We start from the raw sequence: 26,162 nt of genomic DNA, 5'->3' as shown, positions 1-26,162 counted from the left end.
ATATTTGGAGCTGTCTATCCATCGTGCATAGGGGCATCATAATTCATAATAACTAAAGTTAATTATAAGTTAATGGTTGGTTAATAAATAATAACTATAGTGGATGATATGTCATGGCCTCATGGGCAAGGTTCTAAAAAACGTAAGACGTGATTTGACAGTGAGATCAAAGTTAAGTTGTGTCAAACCTTGGCGAGCTATGGCGTTTTTCAAGGCGTGACTATTTTATATACATTAAAAGAGATAAATCATATAATTATTGAATTGTATTACATATATGAAGTTTTTAGAAGTGTTATATTAATATTTAATATAAAAAAGTTAACAAAAACTCAATTATTTTAGGTCTGACAAAAAAACAAAAAAATAATCAAAAAAATCCACGCTTTGAAAAAAACTTGCACCATAATAAGATAAGGCATGACTTGACACATTATTTGGGCGTCACGTTTAACAAACCCGCCTTCGATGTTTTTGTAACGGTAACATCACACCTTGCACCATGCCTTACGCGCTTTTTAGAACCATGGTCATGAGTGAGTGACAAACAACTCTCCTAAATAATGATGACCATCTTTTACCAACCATAGCACCCTTGGGATGACATCAATATTCTGTCTCGAGAACTCGACGACTATTTTGGGAAACATCTCCCATATCCAAATCTATAAAGTCGTACAATAACAAACATTTACCAACATATTATTGTTTTAATATAACTTTAAAACTAATTAGAACTTATTATACCTTGAAAACATAAACTAATCCCTGGACACTATACTATATTACCTCCTTCGCTTTTTTTTCATACTCTTTGTCTTCGGTTTATCCATCGGATTCACCTCCCTAGCAACTTCTTAAAGTTATGCATGCTTTTCCATATTAATAATCACCATGGGTATAACTAAACAATAAAGTGATGATCAATAATAATAATAATAATAATAATAATAATAATAAATAAAAAAATAAAAAAAAATAAAAAACAATATCTTTATTTACAAGTGTAACACTCCCACATTTTAACTAGAGATAAGAAAAAATCATCACGTCCAAAGCACAACTTGTATTCTCTAAACATGAAACCACAACACCATCATCATTGTCACAACAGAAAGAGGATTTATGGTAGTAAAGGCATGGTAATAATCATGATTGAAAACATGTCATAAAATGTGGGTAAAACATGTCATAAATGTGGGTAGATATTGAAACAAAAATACAGTTACATACTTACACAAATATAATTACACCCAAAACCTTTATTAAGGAAGTTTTTTTTTCAAAAAAAAAATCTATTATTTTCAAGGATAAACGTATAACCTTTTCTAAGCATGTAAATATATATGTATATTTTTTGAAACTTTTTGTTAGATGAGATTTAATGATTTATTAAACAAAAGTTAAAAATATAATTAAAAAAAAAAAAAGGAGTCAAACCAGGTTTTGTTTACAAAGTTCTCAAACCAAACTTACCCCTTTGACCTTAAACCAGTTAAAGTGACATGGCCAAAACCAGTGAAACCAAAGTATTGTAATAAATTGTGAGCAGTGATTTAATATTTGAATATAAAATTTATAGACTACTATTGTAGCCTCTCATAGCATCCATGCACAGTACAAAAGAACCCAAACTAGCTAATTATTACACATCAATCAGAATTCAGACATCGACATCGCCATCACCATCGCCGCCCTTTGATGAGCTTCCAGCGATGGAGATGATGGTGTCAATCCTCTCAGATTTAATATCTTCCACAATCAAATTACTCTCAGAAGAAGAACATGTCCCGTCTGTCAGATCACTATGATCATGACCACCTACTTCTGACGACAATGACGATGCCGATGAGGAAGTGACGGTAGTAATCGGTATGGGTTCTGTCAGTGTCCGGCCATCCCGCGGCGGCGTCAGGACAACCGGCATATACTCCTCCGCCTCACGTGGGAACTTTGAGTTCTTGAAATGCTGCTTCAATGCCTCCAAACCCTGCTCAAATTTTCAGACTTCTTATTTTAAACAATAAATGCATATATTATTTTTTTTTTACCAAAATAGCAAAAATACAATCATTTTTTACATCACTACCAATAAGGTCAACAACGCATTTTACTTTTAATATTATCTGTCAAAAAATTAAACGATATTCCCAAAATAGACATTGAAATTTTAAGGCCTGAGATATCATGTGTAAACAAATTGCTATTATCAGGAAAATTATAAATGTACACCTTACAAATATTGTAAACAAGCTATGAACAAGTAGTTTTTTTTTTTGAAAAAATATTAAGGACACTATTAAAAAAAATTAGGTGGAAAAATACCTGTAGCCTGGCATAAGAAACCTCACAGATCTTCTTAGAGTTAAAAACCTCCCAATTTTGATGGTGAAATGACTTATATAACCTCCATGTTGCCTCCGGTGAGGTCATGTTCACAAACCCATACCCTACATTGCATTTGTTCCTGTCCAAAATCATACATAAAATCACATTTAATTCCACTAAATAAATTAAATTTAGAGATTTTGATGAAAAACATACGCAAAATCGATTGGTAGATACACAAAATCATAAGCAGACAATGGCTGATCGCCGCCCTCAGCCTCCACCTGCTCGTTGCAGTGAATGCAGTGGTTGTCCAGCATGTTCAACACCAGTTTCTGGCTGCAAATACAATTTCGATTTCAACTTTTTGCTAATATTTTAATGAAATTTACCATGAATTTAATATAAACCTGTATTTGTTGGGGATGTTCTTGATCATTACTGTTGTTCTTGAATCTCGGAGGCTTGAAACAATCGCATCTTCTTTGATTAAAAACATTGTATCGCATTTCTCACGGGTGTAACGCGATCCTTTCCATGGTTTATTCCGGCAACCAATAACACCACCACCGCCGCCGCCGCCAACACATCTCCCTTGTTGCTCGGGCGGTTGCTCATGCTTATTAAAATATTTCCCATTCTTTTTGTAACCACCATGCGGAGAATCTATATCGGCCAACCTATCTTTCCTATACGGTGGTGGTTGTGGTGACGTAGGGCTGCAAGGAAGGATGGGCGGAGGAGGAACTCCATTAGCATAAATGTGATTTACTTTATTTTGTTTGTGATGATATTTATGCCCACCGGCACGACTGAACTCCACCACCACCTGCTTCCCGGCAATGTCTTGGCCGTTGACGGTGGCGACGGCCTTCGCAGCGTCTCGAACGTCGTAAAACTCCACTGATTTTTGGTTTTTCTTCGATGGCGTATCCCTAATTTCCTTCACACACCCTAGAAAAGATAAGTCGTTTAAATTTCAAAATAAAGTGAAATATAAATTTTAATAGAAGAGACAACAAATATATCTGCATCATCAGGATTTGTTTTCAAAAAGATAGCGAAAGCGACCTATCACGATCAACAAATATGCCCAAATATTAGCCTCATGCCTACACATTTACACAACCCTCATAATCTCCAAATGTTTTGGTGTTGCAAATGTTGGCTCCAAGTTGTAATTAAAACGAATTCGAATTTGAATTTACCAAAAGCTTCAAAGATTGGTCTAAGAACGGCGGAAGAGACGTCGGAATCTAAGTTGAGTATAACGACGGTGCCTTGGTTGTAACCATCGGGAAGTCCAGCGGTGACTGGGAAAGCAAACTGTGCCCAGATAGCGCGGCCGGATATGAGTCCACGCGCCGGTGGAGGGAGAGGAGGTGGATTGGTGGGAGACAAGAACATAAGTCCTTCAAAGTGTTTCCGGAGTCTGCACTGTTGTTGCATGTGTTGTTCTTGAATCTTGTTAAGAGCCTCAGTCGCCTGTCGGAGATCGTAAAAATGAACGGTGACGACTCCGTCTCGTAGTCTCTCCATCTGTACGGCTCTCACGTCGCCGAACACCTCTAACTCCCTCCGTACAGTCGATTCACTCGCGTCAGCGGGAACGGAGCTCAATAAAAGCACCCGGGTTGGTACGGTTGACGGCGAGGGAAGTATCGTCGGTGTGCCTGGAATCATATACGCCTCCACCGGCGCCAACGAAGGCGGTGATGGTAGCGACGGTGGGTATGAATAGTATACAGGATGCAAGGGAAAAGGTGATACGGCGGTTCTGGTGTACGGAAACGATGGTCGGAATTCTTGCGCTGATGGGTCTAAAGGAAGGGGAAACCGGACAAATCCGTCGTCGACCATGGTTGTTTTTCTTTTGGCCGGATAAGAGGGCGGACAGTTCTGCAAAGCTGATTTTCCGCCGGGAGAAGATGAAAAGTTGGGGAAATCAGAAAAGACAGGGTGAGGATGTAAGCATGAATTGGTGTGTGTATATATGTGTGTCTCTTGAAAGGAACAAAAAGAGTTGGAGTTCTTCCATGGCATTAATGGCGAAAATCTTTAGCTCTGTGTGTATTTCCATATATGAAAATAATAGAATGTACGGTTCAGTGTTTGTCATATAAAATTACACTTTAGACATTGATATTTAAGGCATTTCCTCATTGGTTCAATAACCAAAACATTTTCTATTAGAGAATATATAATGATATTGGACACCTATCTGTATTTGTAATTAAACTTCCATTTTTATTTTCTTTGCGGTCTTTATGACTTAGTTTCTTTGTGGATTTAATCCTTTAGTAAATTGAAATTATGGTAATATCATTGGAGTATTCATTTTTTATTTTTCTCAAATCTAATAGTAATTAAAAATAAAAGAGCCCCTCTCTCTCACACTCTAAAGAAAAAAAAAAAAAAAAAAAAAAAAAAAAAAAACTCACACCAATCCATCTTCTTTCATCCCCATGTTTTCCTACCTTAACTTTGTCCAGATTACACAATGCAAATATTTTCTCTCGAATGGGCAATTGATTAGTATGTGATCAGCATAATCCAGTCCGGATTATAGAAAATGAAAGTTATTTCCTTTTTATACATGTTATAACATAAAAATAAATTAACAAAGAAGATAACACCAGCATCAAGAATCATAAATATCTTGTAACTCAACACCATAAATTAAAACAAAAATCAATACAAAAACCAAACTTACAAGTTATGACAGCAGAAAACAAACTTCTAATACGTATTTACTAGGTATATAATTGAAACAATAATCAATACATAAAACCTAAATTAAATGGATATTAATCAAGCATTTTCTTCATGAACTGCTGAAGAATGAAGTTTAAAGTAACTATAGTAATTGATTGTAAGGACATATATTGGGGTTTATTAACAATAATGCTTCTAAATGATTCGACTGTGTATCTAAAATCAGAATTCAGCATATCGTTGCTGATCAAATCCAGTTTGGAGACGAACTTGACCAATATCAACAAGTATTGGTTCAATTTATTGGACAAACCCCGTAGTATCCATAACAGACTTCTTGTTCCAAATAATGACATCACCACTACTAGTTAAACTGAACCAACTTTTTGGAAAGGGATCTTCCCTAACGAGGGTTTCCGGGCCAGCTTTCGTGCACCGACTAATCCCCCGCTGCAAACATAAAGCTTTGCTTCATGCCCTGGAGTCACTGCAGACGAACCTCCATGGCCACAAGGGCTGAGTGGTGCCAGGATTTGAACATGGGTCAATAGGTTATCCTCCATATCTTCCACATGCCTTACCAAGTCACCACAACCCAAGTGGTTAACTGAACCAACTTTATTAAACTCGATTCGGTATTTAAGTTTAACTAAAGTTATTTACTTTTCTTAAAGCAATTATTATGAAATAAAAATCGTAAATTATTGATGAAGAACTATAAGATACTCTGGAGTAAAAAAATATGAATAAATGAAAGATGGAACTTACGTGTACGAAGGGGATTTTCGTGTATAAGGTAACCCTCATCGACCCCGGTTGTTTTCCAATTTCTTGCACCTTGGATCCCATTCCATTGTCATTGTGATGTTTATTGAATAATATTTCTAATTGGAACTGATAAACCATCGATTAGTCCCTAATGCACACGATTTAGTCTTGATGATACATATGGTGAGGCATGGAAGCCTAACCCTTAAAAAATGTTAGGGGGTTTGAAGAACACCTAGAAAAAATTCAAACTCCTCATTAAAGTTTTACGTGGGTGAAATCGTAATCTTGCAGCTTTACATGAGGACCAAATTTATTTGGGAGGTTTTTGTGAGGATAAAACACGCTATAAAAATACCACATGCTTATCATCTTCCCTATCTCATGCACGCAGTGAAAATACGATCTGTGCTACAAGGTTTTGTTGGGCAGCAAAATTGATTTCGATAGGGTTTTGTTAGGGCTGAAAAATCGATTTCTACAGGATTTTGTTAGGTCTATAAGTTGATTTCTTTCTTTTGATAAGGAAGTCGATTTGCATGTGTATGTGTGCGTGATTGTTCATCATTCGATGTTGAATTTGAACCTTAATTGTTTATCATTCGAAGTTGAATCTGCCAAGCACCTCCACATCTTTGATACTTCAATGGAGAAGAAGAAAGTTTGGCTTTCTTCAGTGGGTATCACTTGAAGATGAGTTTACACTGTTTGTGGGTCTGAAAAAATGAAGCTTCGTCTTTACAATGTCAATCACATCATCGTTAGAGAGAGAGAGAGAGGGAGGTGAGGGGTGTGCTCTCTTATTTTTTAATTAATAAAATATAAAAAAAAAGTATTTAAATGCAAAAATAAAAACAAAATGGCTTTTTAGTCTTTTTAGTTTCCGAAAGACCAAAACTACAAGGAAACCAGCTCAAAAGAACCATGAAGCAAAAAAAATCGAGATTTTGACTAAGCTTAAAAAATGCATACCACATGGATCATTTTTGCAAATTTGTCTTAATTTTATTAAATTACATTCCATATTTTCTAGGTATATACATCTAACCATCAAAAAGATTTTTTTTACTTAGTCCAGTAAAATACCAGTATCCCACAACAGATATGAGATGTTAGTGTGGTAGTGTTGTGAAAAGCACTAACGTTGTGAGATGGTGTAGCGACCCTCCCCATGCAACACATTTTCTTTGTACCTCTTTTCTCTTCGTTCTTTTTACAACTTTTTTTTATTTTTTCTTTATACCTCTTTTCTCTTGTTTCTTTTTACAACTTTTTTGATTTTGTATAATACAAAATTTGCTGCCACATATTTGTAAAAATGTTTTATACAACCATATTTTCTATTAGTGAAAAATATGAGATAAGGATAAGAAAAAAAATGGTATGTTTGGCAAGGTGGTGAACGGGTACAACCATCGAGCGATTCAAACTCTAAAAAGTAAATTAAAAGGTAATTTACACGTTTGGTCTCTAACTTATTTTTTTAATTCCGAAAGTTCATTTTGTTTGTTTTTTGTTACACGCTTGGTCCATACAGTTTGTTTTTGTTATACGTTTGATCCCTATCTTACCTAAAAAAAACTATTATTTAAATAGGAAAGGTAAGTAAGGTAAGGTGATGAGGTGGGGTTGGGGGTGTGTTTATTTAAAGAATTTAGAAAATGAAGAGCAAAATAGTCTTTTTATGGAAGAAATAGACCAAAGGCGTAACAAAAATAAACAATTTAAGGTAAGAACCAAACATGTAAATTACCTAAACCATAGGGACCATTTATGTATATTACTCAACTCTAAATTCTATTAAAAACACTACTTTTGAATTTGTTCTAGCTGTTTATATGCTCCAAAAAGCGTTTTTTGCAATTTATTATATTTTAAAAGAAAATTAATTCATTATTAAATAAATATAAACTTAAAGTGATTTTCTCAAAGGAAAAAAAATCAATGGTTAAATCAAGAATAATTATTTCATTTGAAGTAATTAAATTAAACTTTAATTAATAGATACGATATAGTCAAAATAAAAAACTTAAAAATGGGGAGTTAACTTTTCAAAGCTAGGAATTATGGTATGCCAATCGATTTATTCTATTTGACAATAAATTGGATTCTAAAAAGTTACGATTTTAAATCTCTACGTTAAAGTTAAAATAGAGGTTAATTGGTTAAAAATGCTAACAGGGTGTCATATTGGAAGTAAACCTAAAATTAGGATGTTAAGAGGCTATAGTGGAAATATCGGATCTAAAGCCCCAAGATTCACTTTGTCTCTTCATTTGAATCAATTGGGAGTTTAGAGAGGGAGATAAATCCATTTTTTTAATATATATATATATATATATATATTAGAACGGCGATGTTAGTATTTGCTTGGGATTGAACCCAAGACTTCCTGGTTAGAAACTCCTAGTTAGGCTCGAACATTAATTTCACTCGAGGGATATTTAAGATAACATACTTGTATTTTTAAGCGATATTTAAGATAACATTCTTGTATTTTTAAGCTTTGAATATGTTCTTTACTTTTTAGAGAAATCTAACCAAATTTATTAATGATTTTTTATTTTTTAACTAAAATTTATGATTTATTTTAAAATAGTCATCGAAACCGTAGGTGGTTAAAATGGTCTATTGTTTCGTCCATTTACCTACGGTTTTGATTTTAGTATATAAGGATTTTTTTTTTTTTTTTCATTTTTCACTACGAAACCATAAATGAAAAAATGGTCTACGGTTTCCTCTGAGAAGTCTGTTGTTTCCCAAATAGTAGATTAAAAATGGTCTAGTGTTTCGTCCAAAACCTGGTTTTCGAGGTTTTTTTAAGATGAAAAAAAACACTAACTTTTACTCTAAAAAAGATTTTTCTTTTTATATATATACTAGATACGAAATAGTAGTCAAAATACATGAATTAGTAGTCAAATACCCAAAAAAACCCAAAAATCGTAGGTTTTTAGACGAAATAGTAGATCGTTTTTAATTTACTATTTGGGAAACAGTAGACTTCTCAGAGAAAACAGTAGACCATATTTTCGTCTACGGTTTCGTAGTGAAAAAAAAAAGTTCTTATATACTAATATCAAAACCGTAGGTAAATGGGCGAAACATTATGTCATTTTAATCGTCTACGGTTTCGATGATTATTTTGAAATAAGTCCTAAATTTTGGCTAAAAAGTGATAAGTTATTAATAAATTTTCGTAGATTAGTAATTTTCCCTAAAAAAAATAATGGATCATCTAATTGATCCATGAAACTCGAGATAGATGTTATTTCCAAATATCTAAAATGGGTTAGATGTGGATCTACATGTTGGAAATATTAAGAGAGATGTTTCCGAGAAATGTTTGTAAATTCTATATGCGAATTGGAAACTTTAATGGAAGAGAAGTGTTCAAGTAGTATTGTCACGCTCCCGTCCAAACGGCGGAAACGTCAAGTTGTGCGACGTAGTGATGTTGGATCTCATGCCATAGATATACATTGAATAATATATCAAAATATCATGCAACGTTACTTTTTATCCATTAATAAAACATATTACATAATTATCCGAGATACATGTATGTCACAAAAGCAAAGTACAATAACAGAACATATAAACTTCTACCGGCAACATCGGGGTTACTTCTCTTGTCTTCCGGGTTCATTCTCTTGAGATTACATGTGGCTTGAAAGTCAACATAATATTGGTGAGTCCACATGTTTTATTCTTATAAAAACGTGTTGTAGTTGTTTAGTTATCTTAGTTATCTTGCATTTACTTCCTTGAGCTTGAGTGTACTATCACTATTTCATTAGGTCGTTTCCTAGTAGTAGTCTAAGATAGTTAGTTTTAGTTTAAAAATGGTAGGATGAGTTCCTCTAATCGAGCTCTGACTAGTATTGTTGTCCGCCTAATATCCTGACGCTTCATTAAACATCATCCATAGTTTAGAAAGTTAAGTCTGCTCTGACAGTCGTCGGGTTGTAGCTAGCAACTGCAGGTGGAGGTGTCAACTACGTATAAATCTATACATATATTTTCCGCTCACTTAATATTTAAAGATAATAGCCATGGGGCTTAGCAGATAAAGGTTATTTAGCTTGTTGACAAATTGTGTCTCATCTAACACTTGTTAGGTGGACCTCCCTTGGTCGATCGTGTTATTATTATATATATTATTCATCTTTTATATATATATATATATATATATATATATATATATATATATATATATATATATAGTGTTTTGCGTAGCCGGGTATTTGGGCAGATTCACCACTAGGTACTAAGCTTCCTCCAAAGGTTGGTTATATTATTGACTAGAGTATTGACGTTTCCTCGCAACTTGTCAGCGTAACAACTAGTTATGACGTTCTCTATCAGTATGAGTCAGTATGACAACTAGACATAATATTATCTTTAAAAGTTGAGAAAAGTATCAATCAGGCATAATATTATCCTAATGTTATGATTTATGAGCACAACTATTTAACTAATATCATACAATTAGTAATAACTATGAAATAGTTGTATTTTAATATGTATCACCCTGAAATGGTTTGGAAAATGGGGTCGTGAAATCAACTGTGAATAGTGAAACTGTTGATGTATGGTAGAAAACCGGGAGTTCGGAACTGCGAGAGACGCTCGGGATAGTGGCACATAAATCGAGAGAGTTTGAGAGAGTGTTTGAAGTGTGAGGGATGAGACTGTCGGAGCTTGCCATTTATATCAAGTTTTGGAGTACACGTCGTGCAATTGCACGTAAGCCACAATGAGTTGCCACGTGTCATCATCTCCTCATGCCACGTCATCCCGAATCCAGACAAATCGAGTGTCAGGTACGCGAGGTACACACCTCGATAAATTTAAAACTTTAAAATTTCATAACTCTCGCATACAAACTCGATTTTCAATGACTATTATATATTTGTCTAGGTCTTAACATACCTTACAATTTTCTTTTTTGTTGTTTTGGCTGGTTTTAACTTTCGATTTTTCGACTATATTTTATAACCGTTATGATTTTATAAAAATCATAACTCTCTCATATGGGTTCCATTTTAGGCGTTCTTTGTCTCAAAATTCTTACTTTGAGTATTACCACGTTTCTCTTTTTGATGACTTTTGCCAAAAGTCAACTGTTTTCTTCGTAGTTTTTGACATTGTAAGTTCTTATGCACGGTAGATTTTTATTTACTATAAAAATCCATACTAAGTCGTATGTTTTTACGAAGTCTATATTTTTGAAATCTCGGTAACATATATATTCTAAAAATGTAAAAATGCTCTTACGGTGACACGATTTTTCGTGCAATATATTTTGAGCCCAAATGTTGACGTAATTAAGGACGAAATCGTATATATTTACTTATATATGTAGAGTGCTTACATTATTGCCTTATTACATTTTCGGGTTTGTAGTTAAGTTATAACGGAGTTTGATGACATGTTTTTCGTTTGTCACGTCCTCCCCCAAATAAAGAAAATTTCGTCCCGAAATCTAACTCACGGTCGGGATGTTCTCGAATAAGTGAGAGTACTTTCTCTTCATCTGGTCTTAGTGTTCCTATGTGTACTCCGGTCCTCACTTAGATTTTCATCGTACTTTGACTATCAGAATGCGGCTTTGTTTAAGTATATTGACTTCGCGAACCATAATCTCGATTGGTTCCTCGACAAAGTTGAGTTTTGTGTCGGTTTGTATCTATTCGAGAGGTATAATAAACATGTCCTCGGATAGATATTTCGTAAGGTTTGACAAGTGGAAGACATTGTGTACGATGTTGAGTTCGCAGGGCAATGTGGTTCGGTAGGCTACCGAAGCTACTATAGCATTGATATCGAAGGGTTCTATGTATCTCGGGTTGAGTTTTCCCCATATTTCGAATCTTATAACTCCTTTCCAAGGAGAGACTCTTAGCATGACTTTATCCCCAACTTCAAATTCAAGTGGTATTCGTCGACAATCAATGTATTTCTTTTGGCAATTACGATTTATTCATAACCGTTCTTTGATTTTCACGATCTTATCGATGGTTTCATGAATAATTTCTAGTCCAGTTAACAAATTGTTCCCTGCGTGTTGTTTTGCTAACTAAGTGTCATTGACTTCTACCTACCAAATTAATGAACGACACTTTCTACCATAACGTTCCTCAAATGGTGTAACCTTTATGCTTGTGTGATAGGTGTTCTTATAAGAGAACTCAACCAAGGGTAGGTGAGTATCCCAAGCATCTCGAAAGTCTATCACACATGCTCTGAGCATGTCCTTAAGCATTTGTATAGTTAACTCGCTTTGACCATCTGTCTGCGTATGGTAGGTTGTACTCATATCGACATGTGTTCCCAATAATCGTTTCATTTGTTTCCAGAACCGGCACATAAGTATGCTATCTCTGTCAGAGATAATAGATGTCAGTATGTTGTGCAGTCGGACGATTTCCTTGATAAGTCTTGGTTGGTTTTTCCATTTTATCCATCTCTTTGATGGGCGGGAGATGAGCAGAATTAGTCAGACTGTCAATTACTACCCAAATTGTGTCGTAATCATTAGGCGTCTTGGGTAGTTTCGTGATAAAGTTCATGGTGACTTGCTCCCATTTCCACTTAGGTATTGCGGGTTGTTGTAGTAGACCTAAGGGTTTTTGGTACTATGTCTTGAACTTAGTGCAGGTCAAGCATTTGCTCACATAGGTGGTTATTTCTACATTCAACTTCGGCCACTAATACTTATTCTTTAAGCCAAGGTACATGTTATCAGCCCTTGGGTGAACCAAGTACCTTGTTCTATGAGCTTCGGCCGAAACCAAACTCCTTATATCGCTAAATTTTAGCACCCAGATTCGGTCCATGAAACTTAATGTTCTATCATCAAATATGTCTTGGGAAGACTTTGTTATGCAACTGAAATTGCAATACTGCTCAGAGCAGGACCTTCTGGAAATCAGTAATGAGTTTTAGAATTTAAAGAATGGAAAGATGAGCGTTACTGGATACGTTGCTAGTTTCACAGAGAAGATGAAGCTTATTCCATATTTAGTTCCAACTGAACTCTCAAAGGTCAATAAGTTTGCTCTCGGATTACCAGCGGACTTTGGTCCAATGGTTAAGCAAGCAACCACTCTAAAAGCCGCCATCTGGGTTGTTAAGAATGTTGAGACCCAAATCAGGGAGAAGGGTCTGTAGAGGTCAGAGGTTGGAGAGAAAAGGAAGTTCGATAGACCCTCGGGGTCTAACAAGAATAACAAGTTCTCGAAATCTAATTCGAGAAGAGGAGGAGGCAAAGCGAAATGGCGCGACAAATGTAAGAAGAAGCATCATGGAAAATGTGAAGTAGTGGCCATATGTTTTAAATGTGGAAAGCCATGGCATTATGCCAACGAATGCATACTTACCAAGAAAGCTTGCTATGGTTGCGGTGAGGAGGGTCACATGTCGAGGGACTGCCGGAAAAAGAAGGATGCAGCCAAACCTAATATTCTGCCAAAGTCGAAGACGAGAGCATTCCAGATGACACTGGAAGCTGCTAAAGATGAAGCTGATGTCACTTCAGGTACCTTTCTCATAAACAAATTGCCTGCCCAAATTTATTTGATTTTGGAGCCAACTACTCATTTATTTCGCATGAATTTGGTAGAAAACTAGCTTTGCCTGTTGATAGACTAGATAATGCTTTATTAGTCGAAGTTGCTAGTGACAAGTTTGTACTTGTTAGCCATCGTATGGAAAACATCTTAATTGACTTGAATGGAAATAAGTTTCACGAGGAATTATTGCCTATCGAACTAAATGTTTTCGACATCGTGTTGGGAATGGATTGGCTTAACGCTAATGACGTCGAGATATTATGCAAGAAGAAGATAGTTAAAGTAAACCCGCCAGGGAAAGAGTCATTTATACTGTATGGAGATAAACGCAGAGTAAATTCTGGAATAATTTCATTGATGAAAGCCAGAAAGTGTTTGGCCAATGGATGTACATCATATCTAGCATTCGTTATCGATGCTAAGAAGGAAAAGAAGGAGGTGTAGAATATTCTAATGGTGTGTGATTATCTGGAAGTATTTCCCGAAGATCTTCCTGGATTACCATCTGATCGACAAGTGGATTTCAGAATAGACTTGTTACCTGGAACAATGCCAATAACGAAAACACCTTACCGATTAGCACCGACAGAGATGAAAGAGCTGATGATGCAAATTCAGGAGTTATTGGCAAAGGTTTCAGTAGACCTAATTCATCACCCTGGGGAGCTCCGGTGTTATTTGTAAAGAAGAAGGACGGGAGTATGAGAATGTGTATTTGTGACAACCCAGTATTTTGAATCAATGTAATGACCTAAAAAGTCAAGAATTGTAATCTCTTTTGATATGATGAAATTAGTGTCAAAAACAAAATGTTCAAAAGTCTCTATTGGGTTTCCTAAAATGGTAGTAATCGCGTCAAGGTTTTCGGAAATATAAAGAACACTAAAATCTGAGTTATAACGAAGAAGATATGACCAATCAGACTTTTCAAGGAAATACTTTCATATACAAGAACAAACGGACTTTTCATACGTAAATCTATTTGATACTAAGTTTTGTGAGACATTTCACTTCACGTACTTTCAAGTATGTCGTTAAAAAACTGTATTATATACCATAATCTCTTGTAGGGAGAGCGTAATACTTGTGTATAGATCTATACGGGATTGACAATCCCGCACCTAAACTGTTAGCTACAGTTAGATCGGCAGGTCTGGGGTGACAAACGTCATAACATTCCAACGCCTGAAGAACGTTGTTACAGGCAGCCTAGGTCAATAGCATGGTTATAAAACTCACATGAAGTATTAAAAACACAACGATTTACAGGGTTATTAAATGACTTAGTGATCTTATACATATGTAAATCTATTATTCTAGGCATGACAACTACTAATGCATTATAGTTTTGGAACTATTAAACTACCACACATTCATGGAAAAATATTGGATTATTCAGAAGTAAACTCAGTAATTTATACCAAATTTAAAAGTTTTATACATAAACGCTTATGAACTCACCAACTTAATTGTTGACACTCTTTCAAAACTACTTGTATTTCTCAGGGATTCAGTAATACAAGTAAACCCCAGCTTTTGGAGAAGTGACGCTAAGGCATTAGTTTAAAACTCATTTTGTCATCATATTGTAATTTTTTTGAACAAGTATCATTCAATAATGTAACTTTTAAATTATATATATGATGGTTGTTTTACTTTATTTACTATGTATTCAATTGTTACAATACTACATGAAGTCATCCGCCCTCGAACGATTCCACCATTCTGGTTTGGGGGTGTGACAGTATTGATTACAGAGAGCTGAATAAGGCAACGATAAAGAATAGATATTCATTTCCAAGAATTGATGACCTGTTCAATCAGCTTCAAGGCTCAAGTTATTTTTCAAAGATCGACCTAAGGTCAGGATATCATCAGCTGAAGGTAAGAGAGCAGGATATAGAGAAGACTGCATTCAGAACACGATATGGACACTACGAGTTTTTGGTAATGTCGTTTGGACTAACCAATGATCCAGCAGCATTCATGGATTTAATGAATCAGGTTTGTAATCCGTTCCTTGATAAATTTGTGATAGTGTTCATAGATGACATTCTGATTTACTCGAAAATCCAAGAGGAGCATGGCAGATACTTGCGAGAAGTGTTAGAAGTATTAAAGAAGGAGAAACTGTATACTGTATGCTAAGTTCTCCAAATGTGATTTTCGGATTCGAGAAGTCCAATTCTTGGGTCATGTGGTCAACCAAGAAGGGATAATGGTTGATCCAGCAAAGATTGAAGCCGTGATGAAGTGGGAGCAACCGAAGAGTCCTACAGAGATCTGAAGCTTTCTGGGATTAGATGGATATTACCGAAGGTTTATCCAAAAAAATTCTTCGATCGCTACTCCATTGACAACTTTGACCCACAAAGGAGCCGCTTATGTGTGAAGTGATAAGCACAACGAAACGTTCGAGTTGCTAAAGAAGAAGCTATGTGAGGCACCGATTCTTTCTCTACCCGATGGAGTTGAAGACTTCGCTGTTTATAGCGATGCATTTGGTGTTGGGTTGGGTTGTGTTTTGACCTAAAGAGAAAAGGTGATAGCATATGCGTCTCGACAGTTGAAAGAGCATGAAAAGAACTACCCGACTCATGACTTGGAGTTGGCGGCGGTAGTTTTCACTCTAAAGATATGGAGGCATTACCTCTATGGCACGAAGTGCAAACTTTCCACTGATCATAAGAGTCTCCAATATCTATTTAGTCAGAAGGAATTGAATATGACGCAGCGATGCTGGCTAGAGTTACTTAAGGACTACGACTATGAGATACTTTACCACCCCGGTAAAGCAAATGTTGTTGCTGATGCTCTCAGTCGGAAAGTCAATCTTGAAAGAAAAAGGCCAAGAACGTTGAGAATAAAAGTTGTCTCGATAATTGTGGAGAGTATAAAGAAAGCTCAAGAATAAGCTTCAAAGAAAAATGACCAAAAGGAGGAACGTTTGGGCAAGACGTTGGTGTTCGGTATAAACAGTCATGGACTGAAGGTGTTCCAAGATTGGATTTGGATACCTAAGATAGGAGGAGTCAGAGATCTTCTGATGGGAGAATCTTACAAGACCATGTACTCAATTCATCCCGGTAGCACTAAAATGTATATGGACCTGAAACCCTACTACTGGTGGCTGCCAATGAAGCTTGATGTTGCAAAATATATGGCCGAGTGTGTGACTTGTGCGAGAGTAAAGACACAACATCAGAAAACATATGGGAGTTTAGAACCTTTACCTCTTCCTATGGGTAAATGGGAAGACATTGCTATGGATTTTGTCACTAAACTGCCCAGAACAAAGAATGGCACGACATGATTTGGGTGGTCATTGATCGCTTCACTAAGAGTGCGCATTTCATAGTAGCCAATGAGAAATGGTCTATGGATAAGCTTGCGAATTCTTACGTGAAAGAAATTATGAGGCTTCACGGTGTTCCGCTAACGATTGTGTCGAATTGTGATAGCCGTTTCACCTCAAGATTTTGGAAAAGTCTACAAGAGGAATTGGGTACCAAGTTGTGTCTGAGTACAGCTTACCATCCACAAATTGATGGTCAGAGCGAACGAATGATAGAAATACTTGAAGATATGTTGAGAGCATGTACCCTGGAATTCCAAGGTAACTGAGATGAACATCTACCTTTGGTAGAATTCTCATACAATAACAGTTTCCACTCGAGTATAAAGATGACACCTTATCAAGCTTTGTACGGACAGAAGTGTCGTACGTCGTCTTGTTGGCTGAGGCTGGGGAGAAACAGTTTATAGGACCCAAAATTGTCCATTGGACTGTTGAAAAGCTGAAAATAATCAGGGAAAGAATGTTAGCATCTCAGGATCGTCAAAAGAGCTATGCTGACAATAAAAGAAGACCGATGACTTTTGAAGTTGGAGATTCAGTTTTGCTTAAAGTCTCGCCGTGGAAGGGACTTATAAGATTTGGAAAAAGAGGAAAGTTAAATCTAAAGTTTATTGGACCGTTTAAAGTTCTTCAGAGGATTGGGAACCAAGCTTACAAGCTCGAACTACCAGAATAACTAAATGGTATTCATAACACTTTTCATGTGTGTTATTTGAGGAAATTCACGGGAGAAGTTCCCGACATAATTCCAATTTATGAGTTAAGAATTGATGAGAACAAGAGGTTGATTGACGAACCTAAAGCAATCATTGACCGAAAGACTAAGAAATTACGATGCAAGATGGTCGAATTAGTGCTTGTCTGTTGGAAACATACGAATGGACCAAATCTTACCTGGGAGATGGAGAGTGATATGATGGGTTGCTATCCGCATTTGTTTGTTGGTGTGTGATTCCGGGGACGGAATCATCCTAAGGTGCAGAGATTTGTAACGCCTGTGTTTCTGGGTTTTTCATTAATGTTAATGTAATAGTCTAGTTTAACATTTGTAATCCGTTTTGAAATAATATAAGTGTATTATTTGAGTATTATGCGTTTTGTGCTTATTTGTGTGTCTTAATTGAATAAAAGTTAAGAATGAGCATCAAAATGAAATGTTAGATAAGCTCGATATCTATGTATAATGTTGTAGTGGTCAAAACGAGGTTTTCAAATATATAAAGAACGCCGAAATCCGAGTTATAACGAAGAAGTTATGACATGTCAAACTTTCGCGACAGAACCGGCACGACGTTGAATGATGTAAAATATGAATTTAAGATAGAGAGATATCTAGCCTTAATGATCTAAACAAAAGTCTTAGAATATGTTAAACCGAGAGCGTGCATAAAAAGAACGCCCAAATCTGACTTCGTATGAGGAAGTTATGATTTTCCGAAGTTTCGACTTAGCGGTATGTAACCCAAATACTCGAATATGAGATCGAGTGATTTTTAGCCGAAACAATCTAAATGAGAATCGAAGATCTCGTCGATAGTAGTCCAACGCTAAAAAGACGGACGAAAACGGACGTCGGATGAAAAAGTTATGAATTTCTAATGGAGTTTTCCTGTTCCGGCTAATAAAAATAATATAAAAGTAATATATTTATAATATATTAAAAATAAATTCAAAACTATCCAACGGAGTCTAAACGAGAGTTATAGAGCATATTCTCACCTACACGTCGATATAAAGAACGTCGAAAACGGAGTTCGTATGCTAAAGTTATGAATTTCTGAAGTTCGGGCCGCAAACCCCAAAGTTGTGTCAGTGGCCACGACGTGGAAACAGTGCCCACGACGTGGCATGACTTCTGACGCCTTCTGGAGCCTGACAGAGAAAGTGGAAGATGACGCATGCAATGACTTTCAATCCCACGACGTGAAAACACTGTTCACGACGTGGAAAATGAGAAATTTGCCCTATAAATAGATGTGAAGGGGTAGCCGACCAAGGGTGCTAATTCACCCTTATCTCACCCATATTACCTCGATTTACGTGCAAAGAAGTACCCCCGAAGCCTTGATATCATCCCGAGACCCGAAGCGAGTCCCGAAGCCCCGAAGATCCCTAGAAGAAAGAGTTTCCGAGCCGAAGCTCCGCCCGCGAGAAGCCCGATGTGTGAAAAGATCACGGTTTCACTGAAGAATACTACTCTTAGAGCCGTGGTGTTGTCCGATAATCTTCTAATCAAGTAAATGTGTAGTTACTTTCTTCTAACGCATAATTATGAAGTATTTGATACGAAATACGTGTTATGTATATATTTTGTTGATTATATGTGTGAATGTATATTCACTTTCTTGTAACTCATATATGTGATTTATTTTCTATGAAATAAGTGTTATGTGTTTGTGCCTCATCTGTTATGTGGAATATATATAATGAATGAACATGCTATACAGGCTTTAAACTATGTATAAAAATATATATTTTTATCTACTAATATGTTGGGTAGAACATGGGTAGATAGTTGATGAGTGATAAACAAATGAGAGACCTCGATGTTGTTGTTGAACTAGTCATCTAGCGGAGTATGGATGACGCCCACAGACTCTTTCTAGACAATCATGTGGAATGCTAGCAGGTTCACAACCTGTAGGTTTTGTGAACATTGTGTTCACCGTTGTACTCTATCCCCTCATGGTTGCCATTAGAACATCTATTGTTGAGGAAACCCCTTTGCAGTAATGTCTATCCCGATGAAAATCCTAGATTAGGTCCATGGTAATAGATGTTGTTTTAGGGACGTAAAGTGAGGATAACGGGAATGAGTAATCAGGTTATTATTGGTTGGTGAAATTAAATATAATTATTTATTGTAGGTTGAAAACCCTATATGTTCACCAGGCTCCTAAGCCTGGCCCACTCAGTTTTGTTGTATTACAGGTAATGGAGTGAGAGCATAAGTTGGATGACTTATCAAGATCTTTTGATATTAGACCAGTTGTTATATGTGACTTTTGTATGGTCTATCTTTTGTTGTTTATGCTTTTGGTCTGTTTATCGGAACATGACATCCTGAATATTGTTATATAATGAAAATGCATCTCTTGATGAAATGCTTTGATAAACTTTATTTTATCATATTTTGTTTTTGGGAACAAATTTCGCAACTCTTTTAAATCAATGGATTTACTCTGAAACTATTTTAAAAGCATAAATGAAACCGGTCTTTTTTTGCCGTGATTTTGGGGATGTCACAATTGTACACACCCACAAAGCTAGAGTTATATATTTTATGGATCCTAGATTGTGATAAATACTTTTGAAAACTATTTTGAAATATGTTATGACATTAACAATCGAGATTTTTGAGAATTATGATATGTGATGTTGGTATTTGAAAATGAAAATTTTTGGTTTGAATTTTTTCGTTGTTACATTTCGGATCGTTGTCTTTAGATTAGTGTGTAGTTGTTGATTGGTAGATCTTTTTCAGAGGCGGGTGTTTTTATTTCTATGAGGGTCTTGATCTCTTATGTTAGTACATCCTTGATCATTGTTCATGGGGGTTCATCATTCAGCGAAGTTTCCTTGGAAGGTTTAAAAGTATCAGCTGAGATTCAGTGATCGAGCCAATCTGTCATCAAGTTTAGTATAGTTTATGCTCCCTCCGGTATTCAGGTATGTTTCCCTCAATGGTAGAGTGGAATCTTGGTTCATAGCACACTCATGTTTTGGTAGCCATTCGGATCATCTTGAAGGTTTTCTCGAGCTAGTGGGGTTGTGATGGAATCCGTTCATTCCAGTATAGGGTCTTGTTTTGACCGATGGTGAAGATGTTTTATGTTTTGAATAAGGTGGCATATCAATTATCTCTGGTGTTCTTCTTCTCTTCAGATGGGATTTTGGGTCTCTTAAGTATGAGTATTGTGAGCTGGGGCAAGATGGCTTTGGGGCTCTTGGTTCGAGTTATATGCATGGTTCTCTTGGGTTTCAGCTTCCGATTCGGATAAGGAGTGCAACCGTTATCCTTTCTACGGATCATGTGCTACTTTGTATTGTAAGGATTGATTGGGTAGAAACTAGGTGGTTCTCGGTGGCACTGTGAGAGTGTCATCAAGGTATGTGTGTTATTGGAAGCATTCCAGTTATAAGTTGTGGGCCTCGTGGTCATATGCTTCATTCCTTTTTGCTTGTGGTGTCTTCGGGGTTGACGCGTTGAAGGGGGTCGGACGAGTTGTAAATATGTTGGTTGGATAAAGGGAGTAGTATGGATTGAGAGATGTATCAATCAGGTATCAAAAGGTCTCGGCATATTGTATGCCATAATTCTAGTTGTTCGTAAGCGGTTGTTTGATTTGTGATTCTCGAGTTGGAAATTCCTTATGTCGTCGTAATTCGTGAAATTCTTGGTGATTGTATCGAGTGGGTGCCCTGGTGGGAGTGCACCGGAGTCGATAAGGATTGGATATATCGCAAAGTTCATGGTTGGATTGTAGTAGCTCGTTAAGTAGTGATCGGCAATGGCATAGCTCAAAGTCAAGGGTATTAAGATTTTGGGATCTTCATATGGTTTGGTTTTGGAATAAGTTCGTGGTCAGTGTATTTCGAGAAGTATCAGTGTTTCGGGTAGTGTCAGTGTTTTGGGAAGTGTTAGTGTTTCGGGCAGTATCAGTGTTTCGAGCAGTGTCAGTGTTTCGGCCAGTATCAGTGTTTCGGGCATATCAATATTTAAGAAGTATCAGTGTTTCGAGAAGTATCAATGTTTCAAGAGGTATTAGGGTGTAGGATTACACGCGTGTGTGTAGAGTATTTGGGAGTTTGGGAAATGATAAGTCACTCGCAGCAGTATTAAATAATCTTAGAGTAATTGGTTTGGCCCTGTTGCGCAGTTCTTGTCCGACTCTATCCGATGCAGGGATGAATCTTCTACTTGAAGGATTATCCAAGCCTTCTGTCGAGTATAAGTGTTTTGTCAGTATGTGTGGTCAGTGACTTTGTTTCCCTTTGAAGCAGGAATGCGATTAGGGGTTGGAAGCATTTTTGTTGGTACGATACTCTATGAGGTTGGCTTGGTGACAGTGCAATCGGGGAAGGTCTGACAGGGAGTCTAACCATTGGGGCTTAGGTTTCGGATTTCATGTGAAGTAATATTTTTTTATTCAAAAGATTCAGGATTCGTTCTTCATCCGGATTGGAGAACTATTCTAAAATGGTTTCAGTAGATCTGGGCATGTCGTGGTATAATCAGAGTTGGAAGCGTGATGTTTGGTCTATTATTTGTTGAGAGTTTGGCAAGGATTTGTTTCAGTGTGGGCGGTCTTTTGGGGAGTGAGACCATTATACATTTAAGGTCTAAGAAGGGTAGAAGTGGTTTGAATGGGCTGAAGTTTTGATTATTATCCTTAGGATAAAAGCTTCGATTTGGGTTTTGGTTGCCTTGGGAAGATTATTTTGCAAGCGAAATTTCCATTTTTTTATCTTACTCAGGTCAATGGTTTTGATATGAGTGTTATCAAGGAGCGATTTCGAGGACGAAATCTAATTTAAGTGGGGGAGAGTTGTAACACCGGGAATCTAGAAGGTTAGTGGTGGAATTATGCTAAATTCAAGTTGAACTCGACGAGTTAGAGGAGCCAACTCGGCAAGTTGAAGATGAAGAATCATGTATTTTAGTGGGTCTACTCGACGAGTTAAGGAGCCTCAACTCGTCGAGTAGAAGTTAGCTTGACCGCGAAGTATAATGAGGTAACTCGATGAGTTGAGGAACCTTAACTCGGCGAGTTGGACTCTCAGAATGAAACCCTAATTTTTAGGGTTTTGCACCCTATTTAAAGGCCTTAAGTCTTTCTTCCGGCCTCCTTATCAGCCTCTGTGTCCTCCTGAAACCCTAAGTTGAGTTATGAGCCTCTTGTTGGGAATCTTGCAGTTTTGAGTGGATTTTTGTGTGGTTTTGGTGCTTGGTGAAGGTTTGGAAGATCTTGAAGTTGTTTAGCTTGGAGGGAAGCTTTGGGATTCAGAATCTATCACACTTTTGGCAACTATTTGAGGTAAAAAGTTTGGAACTTGGTGATTAATAACTTAGATCTTCTCATTTGGGTTTTATTGTGATTTTGGCCTCCTTTTTGAAATTATGGATAAGATTGGTCGTGTAAAGTTTCATCCTTTCAGATCTGAGTATGTTTTGTTACCCTTGAGCTTAAAGGTGCAAACTTTTGGAAGATCTTGATGTCATGCATGCATTAAGTCGAGTATTAAGTTCATTTGAAGCTAAAGAGCTTCATCTAGACATGCATGGATGTAAAGTTGGAAACTTTACATTGTTTTCCATCTCAAGGAAGCCATATCTATGCTTTGTGGCCATGCCTTTATGGATTAGGTGCATAATGAATTAAGCTGTTGGACTTTGAACGAACTCGGCGAGTTAGCTTGGCTTTCCCTGATATTTTCAAATGAATATAGCAACTCGACGAGTTGGTGGGGAAACTCGACGAGTTCACTTGGGTTTTCTCGATCTGTGCAGATTGATGGAGAAACTCGACGAGTTGAAGGGTAACTCGGCGAGTTGGGCCAACCTGGACCATTGAATTTGACTTTTCACTTATGTATTTGACCAAGTTGTCCCAAGGGGTATTTGTGGTAACCTGATTTGGATTTAAGGAAAATATGGGCCTAGGATAAGACTCATATGGATTTGGGCCCAATTTGAAAATTTGGGCCTTTAATGGGCCTTTGAGGATCTTTTGGTTTTAGGCCTCAGTTTTTGGTGTATGTTGGGCCAGGGGTAAAATGGTCATATTGCCCCAAGTGTAGATATTGGTTTATAACATGGAACCTAATTGCTAATTGGGTGTGTTGTTAGTATTTATAGCTTGGAAAGCTGGTAGGTCTGCAACTAGGGATTTCTTTTGGGGAGCTTCTGCATTCGAGGTGAGTTTTCCTTACTATACTAGTGGATCGAAGGCACCAAGGCTGTCTTTTTGGATCATTATCCTAGTTATCGCATGCTCATATGTTGTTATGATATGTTGGATCGGTATCTTGGTAGATAGGATGTTGATATGTTGTTGTGATCTGTTAGATCAATATCTTGGTAGATAGGATGATGCTATGCTTATTGATATGTATGATATTGTTGATTAATTATGTGTTTATGAGTTATGTATATTTCGACATGTGTATATGTGGTCGGGTTGAGGCGGTCGTGCTTTGAGCTGAAGGCCAACAGACCCAAAGCGGTCCGGTTAGATTAAAGGCTCTCCGAGGCGGTCCAGTTAGGACGAAGGCCCAACGAGCAGTCCAGATAGGCTGTAGGCCATGCGAGGCGGTCCAGTCATGTCGAAGGCTTAGGAGCGCTTTAGATATTCTGCAGGCTCTGCGAGGTGGTCTAGTCACGCCAAAGGCTCGGGAGCGGTCCAGATAGGTTGTGGGCCCTGCGAGGTGGTTCAGTCATGCTGAAGGCTCTATATGTGTGCTGTTATTTGTATATGCTATATGTTTGGGTGTTGGTACTTTGGGGGAACTCACTAAGCTTCATGCTCACAGTTTTGGTTTATGAATTCATGTGCTTTAGTGGATCGTGACTAGGTGAAGACGTGACCGTACACATCCTCACGTTTTGGATTGATGATTTATGGGAAACTCTGATAATGTGAATGTTTTGGAAACTATGTTCAAACATATTTTTTATTTTTAAATAATGTTTTTGGAACAAATGTTTTTGTAAAAACTTCTATTTTCAAAGGGTTGTTTTGAAAAGTTTAAGTTCTTGATGGTTTTGGGATGTGACAGCCACAACTCAAATCCTTCAGAGAACCTTTGTTAAAAGACAAATGATGCAACCAACAATCGAGAATGCATTTCCGTTAAATCTAATGAACCAAAACCCTTGCGGAGTTGAATGTACCAAATTCTGAAACTGATTCCTTGATCGATCTCTGCCAAAGCTAGATTATAAGTAGAAATCCATAACACTATCTGACAATTTCCCTCCGTCATTGATTCTCAACCTGAGTGATCCTAGCGGCTCCTCCTTTATTCATTAGCACCCCTAAAAGGGACCAATAGCTTCAACGAGCTCCATGATTACCCACCTCTATATACCTCTTCCTTGGCCAAAACCTCAATTAAGATCCCACCAACTCGCACTGCATAACCCAAAAAGACATTCTTCAATACCACAAATCCGAACGGATCCAAGATCCACCAAGCAGAATACCCAGTTCTCCCCCACTTAGGGTTCGAACAACCACCCACGGGTGTTGAAATCAAACCATAACTCAAATCGACTCAACCAGGTACAACCATACGTAATCCCGTGAATGAATAATACACACATGATGATCTTCTAGAAAAAGGATCAAAAAAATCCAAAGAGAATCCAAAAATTTAGTTGAAGGCCTCTAAAAAATCCCAATCATGACCACTTAACATTGAGGTTCCCTTACAAGAGCACAACCCAATACTGGCTTATGATCCAAAACATATATTCCTTGTCTGCAATTCTAACTGCCAAATTGGTACCTAGCCTGCCTATCACCCAAGAACACGGACCCTTTATCACATCACCAATATCCATATCACATGAACCCACATGCGCATTGTCGTGCTGACAATCTGTCTCCAAACACCGCGGCCAATAGTCCCCATACTGGATTACATCCCAACACTACAATTTATAAGCCTGATTATTCATCCTACAAACCCCAAAGAATGAAAGGGAAAAATTGCTGCTATTTATAGCGACATACTAAAACATCAATCAACCATTCTACTTCCAATTGAAATCCCCAAACCGATCATATTGGCCGATCCATCCTTGAGTCTCGTGACTCGAATGCACAACCTTGAGCAAAACCCTCTAGACCTCAAAACCAACAAGTTCATCCATGACTGAGCAACCATAACCAAATATCAACAGATGTGGAGCTACTGCCACGAACAATGGTATAAGATCGTGCTAATCTCTCCCGACCAGTCTTTAGAATCCCTAAAGCTTTCCTTGTTTTGATTATGGATCACGTGCTTCCAGTAGTACGGGCCCAATACTACCTTCCACACCTATCCATACTGTCCTCAAGAATCATCTCGGGTCAACTAAGACCTACTCATAATCATACTTTTGATACATGCTCAACAACGGACAATTGTGCGAAAAAAACTTCCTAGGCTCTGCTAGGATCCCCTACCTCCCCTTCCATCAGCTACTAAAGAACTCCTCATAATTTCAATTAGCTACCTCGTGACCACAATCACATGTAGTAAAGCTCAAATAATGCTTCAAGTAAAAGACTCATCCATATGACGGTTAGACTCAAACGAGAGTTGCACAATAGGTCAAACCCATCACTCTGAGATTATTCAATCTTTATTACATGTGAATTAATATAATCACTTAAAAGCTAACTCACATCACTTAAGAGTCCCAC

The 26,162-nt window shown here is 37.1% G+C and overlaps 1 protein-coding gene across 1 annotated transcript; it reads right to left on the bottom strand.

Annotated features, from left to right (window-relative positions):
• Positions 1-1,542: 1,542 nt before the first annotated feature.
• Positions 1,543-4,444, bottom strand: LOC145041090 (protein terminal ear1-like). Its single transcript, XM_078989015.1, has 5 exons — positions 3,537-4,444; positions 2,739-3,282; positions 2,545-2,667; positions 2,326-2,467; positions 1,543-1,990 (listed from the first exon to the last, which is right to left on the bottom strand). The coding sequence occupies exons 1-5, from the start codon at positions 4,369-4,371 to the stop codon at positions 1,664-1,666; spliced, it is 1,971 nt and encodes a 656-aa protein (XP_078845141.1). The 5' UTR covers positions 4,372-4,444; the 3' UTR covers positions 1,543-1,663.
• Positions 4,445-26,162: the final 21,718 nt, after the last annotated feature.

Source organism: Lactuca saligna, chromosome 4 (assembly GCF_052625555.1).
Source record: "Lactuca saligna cultivar CGN05327 chromosome 4, ASM5262555v1, whole genome shotgun sequence".
Classification (NCBI taxonomy): Eukaryota; Viridiplantae; Streptophyta; class Magnoliopsida; order Asterales; family Asteraceae; genus Lactuca; species Lactuca saligna.
This window is presented reverse-complemented; position numbering and strand designations above follow the sequence as displayed.

Excerpts from the sequence above, each read along its gene's own strand:
- LOC145041090 (XM_078989015.1), bottom strand. The coding sequence starts at position 4,371 with ATGCCATGGAAGAACTCCAACTCTTTTTGTTCCTTTCAAGAGACACAC. Across the intron at positions 3,283-3,536 it reads ACCAATCTTTGAAGCTTTTG|GGTGTGTGAAGGAAATTAGG; the intron begins GTAAATTCAAAT and ends TATCTTTTCTAG. Across the intron at positions 1,991-2,325 it reads TTTCTTATGCCAGGCTACAG|GGTTTGGAGGCATTGAAGCA; the intron begins GTATTTTTCCAC and ends AAATTTGAGCAG.